This window comes from Bison bison, unplaced genomic scaffold (genome assembly GCF_000754665.1).
Source record: "Bison bison bison isolate TAMUID 2011002044 unplaced genomic scaffold, Bison_UMD1.0 scf7180017864456, whole genome shotgun sequence".
Taxonomy (NCBI): Eukaryota; Metazoa; Chordata; class Mammalia; order Artiodactyla; family Bovidae; genus Bison; species Bison bison.
In genome coordinates this window covers 9,346,555-9,352,363 of record NW_011495018.1, presented here as the reverse complement: position 1 = coordinate 9,352,363, position 5,809 = coordinate 9,346,555, and the positions used below count along the sequence as shown (strand labels likewise).

The following is a 5,809-nucleotide window of genomic DNA, read 5'->3' as shown; positions in this document are numbered from 1 at the left end:
AACATCCTTAAATATCAAGTTGAGGAAGTCTGTGGAGATAAACGCATATACAGAGAGAAAGAACTGAACGTGCGCGAGGAGCCCTGGATTGTGTAAGGACTGGGGCGGAAAAGGGACTCCATCCCCTAAAGAAATGGGGGCTGGGCTCTTTCTTCATACAGCTCTCTGTCTCCCTCTTACCAGTTCCTCTCACCTTCTTTACAGACCAGGAATGTGTGTCAGGCCATTCAAGGTCATAAGCAGATCTCCTCTGCCGCCCTCATCCAAGCCAGTGAGACCCCAGCCAGGCCAACCCTGGCCAGGGTGGGGCTGCAGAGAGGCGCCCAGCCCCACCAGAGGGGTCTTGGGTCCAGTGCCACATCTGTTGTAACATTTTGGGCTCCCACCCTGCCCTGCTCAGCTGCACACCTCTGTGGAGATGGGGCTGAAACTCACTTTCTCTACCTCTGGCATCAGGCGTGACGATTGTTGGGCAATGTCGGTGGTATTGATGTCCAGCCCTTTGTGGGCATAACACTATAGTTGTCCTAATAAAAGTGCCAGATGTAAAAATTTTCTTTATTTTTCTCAAAGTGAATGAGCAGGAATGTCTCAAATAATCAAAACACAAAATCCTAATTCCTTTTTAAACCCATGGTCATCACCCCCTGAAACAAGCCATCAGAAAAGGAAATTCATAGAGGAAAGAATTTGTTTCCTTAGAACTGTTTTGAGCAGAGGAATGTGACAGGGTCCCATCCTGGGTGGAGGTACCCAGACCCCGTGGGTGGGCACAGATACGGGACGAGACGAGAGATGGCTTCCCTTCTCCTGGTAGGACCCTACCCCCGCGGCCACGCCGGAAACGCCGCCCGTGATCTCGGCGGTGGTCCATGCAACTGACGAGGAGAAGCTGGCGGTCACCAATCAGAAGTGGACGTGCATGACGGTGGACCTGGAGGCTGACAAACAGGACTACCCCCAGCCCTCGGACCTGTCCACCTTCGTGAACGAGACCAAATTCAATTCACCCACGGAGGGTAAGCAGCTTGGTGGCCAGCTGGACTCCCACCCTGCCTTGGAGACCACTGCCCCTAGGGAGCAAAAGGCCAGGAGAGAAACTGCTAAGCCAGGTAACTGTGCTGTGGATCGCCGCCTCCCCGGGCTCCCTGAGCTAGGCTGCCTGTTAACACAGCCTGAGGCTTGAACCCTGCTGTGCCGTGACCCGCAGGCACCTGCTGAGAGCTAGCAGAGCACCCACTAACACCTGGCCCTGAGCTCCCCCAAGCTTTGTACCTTCTCAGCTGTATGGCTTGTGTTCCTTGAGGATTTTGTGTCGAATGCTCGGCTGGGTAAACTAGCCTGGGGGCCTCTCGGGGTCCCTACAGTTCATCGGCCCCTCGGGACCTTCCACCATGTAACCAGCACCTTATGCTCAAGCCCTAAACCAGAGGCTTTCCCTCGACTTGCCAGCGAGAACCCTGAGTCCCTCTCACAGGCCCTAGGTGTGTCACTTACGTCATTCTTATCTTCTTCCCCCTTAACATGTATCGACTTGCAGCTGTCTGCCTGATTCTTTGGCTTGAAAAATCCGTATATCTTAAGTTGGCAACTAGAACCTTCCAGGGAGGGATATGATGGGACCCTGCATTCCTAGTCCTCACAGGGCCTGTCCTCCACCCACCTCATGTGGGGCTTGTGAGCCTAGTCGTGGGCCATCGTTCCAGTACTCTGGGCTATCATTGATGGGTCTAAGTTTCCCTCTCTAAGATCTTAATTTCTAGCAAGTCTTAAAAACTGAGTAGCATTCAGTATGAGGATAATCATACAGGGAAACCTTATCCACTTCTTTGCTGCTAATAAGGAACCGTGAACTCTATGAGGCCACCTCCTGCCTCCGACCTGGGTGGAGCAAGGGTGTAACCAAGGACATTTTTAAAATTTATTTATTTTTAATTGGAGGAAAATTGCTTTACAATATTGTGTTGATCTCTGCCATACATATTGGAGAAGGAAATGGCAACCCACTCCAGTGTTCTTGCCTTGAGAATCCCAGGGACAGAGGAGCCTGGTGGCTGCCATCTATGGGGCTGCACAGAGTAGTACACGACTGAAGCGACTTAGCAGCAGCAGCTGCTGCCATACATCAGCATAAATCTGCCATAGGTGTACGTATGTCTCCTTCCTCTTGAACCTCCCTCCCACCTCCCCTCTGAAAGTGAAAAGTGAAAATGTAGTCAGTCAGTCACGTCCGACTCTTTTCAACCCCATGGAGTGTAACCTGCCAGGCTTCTCTGTCCATGGAATTCTCCAGGCAAGAATACTGGAGTGGGTTCCCATGCCTTCCTCTAGGGGATTTTCCCGACCCAGGGATCGAACCTAGGTCTCCCACATTGCAGGCAGATTCTTTACCGTCTGAGCCACCAGGGGACTCCCACCCCTCTAGGTTGTCACAGAGCGTCTGACTTGAGCTCCCTGCGTCATACAGCAGATCCCCACTGGCTGTTTTATCCGTGCTAATTTACACATGTCTGCCGCTCTCTCAATTCATCCAGCCCTCTCCTTCCCCAGCTGTGTCCTCAAGTCCGTGCTCTATGTTCTTGTCTCCACAGCTGCCCGTGTAACTTGGAAAGCTTCCCCGGAGGCTCTTCCTGATCCAGGGCCTGGGTGGCATGCTTTGTGCCCAGAGGTTTCTGAGTAGTGGTACAGTGAGAGCCATTTCAAGTCTGGGGGAGACTGTGGATGCTTATCTTATGACACGCCTTTCTGTATTTTGATGATGAAAGACTTGGACTTCAGGGCATTGTATTTTCTGAATAATGGAGGCTTGGGTTGGCTGTCGGGTTAGCCCTGCGGCCGGGGGCTTGGGAGACTTAACAGTGGCCATCTTACTCCACCGTGACCCTGGGGGCCTGGGGTCTGGCCTCAGCTCTACTTCAGTCCTCCTCTTCCTCTCTGCACACACCCCTGGGCCAGGAACCCCACCGGATGGGACCCCCCTCCAGCCCCTCTGCAGTGGCTGCTGCAGGATGCCCCCCACTTCCCTGTCTCTCGGGCTTGTCCTGCCCACTCCCAGCCTTTCCCTGGTCATGGCCCCTCGCTGCCTGTCCTCAGTGCCTGGTCTGAACCTACTTCGAGGTTGCTTGATGCAGTAACAATGATTCAAGTGCATCTCTTGCCTCTCCACTAGATTGTGTGTTTCTTGACAACAAGAACCCTATCTGAGGCAGCTTTTCTCAGAGCGCCATGAACACAGTGGGAGCTAAAGACAGCTTTGTGGGGAAAGAAAACAGAAGGCTAGGCAGGTATACAGGGTAGTGTCCACATAGTCTGAGTTTTGCATCACTCACCTCCTGTGTGAGGGAGATGTGTGGACATCCCAGAAGCAGCAGGGGTAGGTGAGGACCAGGGGGGACCTGGCCATTCTGATAGCTCCTGCTGGTTCACATCCCTTGAGGTTTGGAAAGGATCTGTTAAATGTCATAGAAACGTACAGAAGCCAACCTGAACTTGCCATTGAAGGCAGGAATCAAAAAGTATATGTGTTTTGTGGTATATGTATGTGGTTGTATTACCAGGAATCAGATAAATGCATGCATTATTTTCATAGAAAACAGAAAATCCCTGGGTCAGGAAGATCCATTGGAGAAGGAAATGGCAACCTATGGACAGAGGAGCCTGGCAGGCTACAGTCCAGAGGGTTGCAAAGACTCAGACATGACTGAGTGACTAAGCATGCAAGAAAATAGAAAGATCCTAATAATACCTTTTAAGCTAATAGGTGCCTCATTCAGTGGTGACATCCATTTCTTCATCTTCAACTTGGAATGAAGACCACTCACTAGCTCATTGACATATTCGAGAATTGTTTTCTGCTAAAAAATTAAAAAAATAGGGAAATCCATCAGTTTGGAACAAAACTCTAGTAAACCTGCCTTCTTAGAAAATGACTGAAGATTTGGGAAGCCCTGCCCGTATTTGTCGCTGGTGGGCAATGGGAAATCCACTGGATGTGTGAATCCAGAAGTTTCAGTTTCAGGAGGTGTGGTCTGTGTCCATCTCTCGGGTGTACCTGTTCCCTCCAGCAACCGGACGTAGAAATGGATGGAGCCCTGTTCTTGAATTGTCCTTCCTGTTCATGAGGTCATGTCTGGCCACACCAGGTGGAGGCGGGGAACAGATATGTCCCCCAGAAAGAACCTGAGAGCGGAGGATCTGAGCTGTTAGAGATTTGCTCAGTGTTGAGGGGCTAATCCATGTAGGACCAGATTTGCCCGACTTGAAGGGCCTCTTCTTCCCCACCTCAGTCTTTATGTGACCGTTGTTGGGGACTTTCTCCCCAGGACTTGGAAGCGATGAACCTGAAAGAATGACACTCGGACAGTCTCTTGCAAGGGCTGAGAAGTTTATTTCTGCAGTCAAGACTTTTTATAGAAGCAGGAACAAAGAGCTTAGAGTATACAGCCAGCAGAGCGCGTACGGGGTTAACACCTAATCAGTAAAAATATTTCAAGGACAGCGTGCTCTAAGTGACCCATGTGCTTACCCATAACCTGTTTTCTCAAGCAACATCTTTAATATTTATTATTAAATCTTGGCGCCGGGCATAACCAAAGGCAGGAGATGTTTTTCTGCCCGCAGCACCAAGCCAGGGTACTTCTGGCCCTTCGCCATTTTCCCAAGGACTTCCTCCAACTGGCTATTTTGTACTGGGCTTCCCAACAACCGTCTTTCAGGCTTCCTTTCGTTAAATGTAGAATGAGGATGTTGAACTTCCTAACCTGGGTCCACAGGAGATTCAAATCGTCTTAATATTCCAAAAAAACCTGAATAGACCTAGTTTAGATGGATGCCCAGCTAGTTAAAATTGCATGTTTGGGGTCTATAAGCTCATCAACTCTCTGTGGTGACATCGATAGTCTCCAATTGCTTAAAACCGGAGCTTGATGATCAAACAGTTTTCTTTGAACCCTTGCTTAGCAAATGCCATTTTCTAGGGCAATCTTTTGAAATGTGATGCCTTGAGAGGAAACTTAGTCCATGTGGTTCCCAGGGATGAAAAGTTTAGAAACCACTGGGCGACAGAGCCTCTGAGATCTCCCCTGTCTCTGGTCCGAGACCCTGAGGGAGTGGTGGCTTTAGATTCACAGATCTGGATGGCCCATTGCTAGGGCATCAGCCTCTCCCTCTTACAATCCAGCAGAGAGGAAGGTGTCCTCAGGAGGAAGCCTAACCTATTCTTCAGTTCACTTCAGTTCAGTTGCTCAGTCGTGTCCAACTCTTTTTGACCCCACTGGCTGTAGCACTTCAGGCTTTCCAATCTATCCCCAACTCCTGGACCTTGCTCAAACTCATGTCCATTGAGTCCATGATGCCATCCAGCCATCTCATCCTCTGTCGTCACCTTCTCCTCCTGCCTTCAATCTTTCCCAGCATCAGGGTCTTTTCCAATGAGTCAGTTCTTTATATCAGGTGGTCAAAATGTTGGAGCTTCAGCTTCAGTGGTGGGCACCATTGCCATTGAGATACAGACATATAGAAGGGCCACCCAGGGAAATCGGAGCAGTGTCCTTGTCCCTTTCTGAAAGCCTCTTCTCCTCTCATCGCATATGTTAAAAGTTTCAGAAATATTAGCAGTGAGCAATAATAGACCTGGTTGCAATCCATTACCTTTTGCATGACCAGCTGTGGGGCTTTACATCAATTCATTTTATCCTGTAAGAGGTGTGCACTTTGAACTCCATTTTATGAATGAGTTAATAGGCCTGGAGAAGTCGGTGAGGTGGCTTCCTTGATCCTGGGAATGACAATCTGGACTCAATTGCACCCT

The 5,809-nt window shown here is 49.8% G+C and overlaps 1 protein-coding gene across 4 annotated transcripts in view; it reads left to right on the top strand.

Annotated features, from left to right (window-relative positions):
• Window positions 1-5,809, top strand: part of TACC2 (transforming, acidic coiled-coil containing protein 2) — a 236,236-nt gene that overhangs the window by 202,880 nt on the left and 27,547 nt on the right. For 3 of the 4 annotated variants that reach the window (XM_010859224.1, XM_010859225.1, XM_010859226.1), the window contains one exon: window positions 818-1,019. In XM_010859224.1, the coding sequence (XP_010857526.1) occupies window positions 818-1,019 (202 nt within the window). Of the gene's footprint in view, window positions 1-817; window positions 1,113-5,809 lie in introns of all 4 variants that reach the window. The other variant, XM_010859223.1, reaches the window with a different exon arrangement.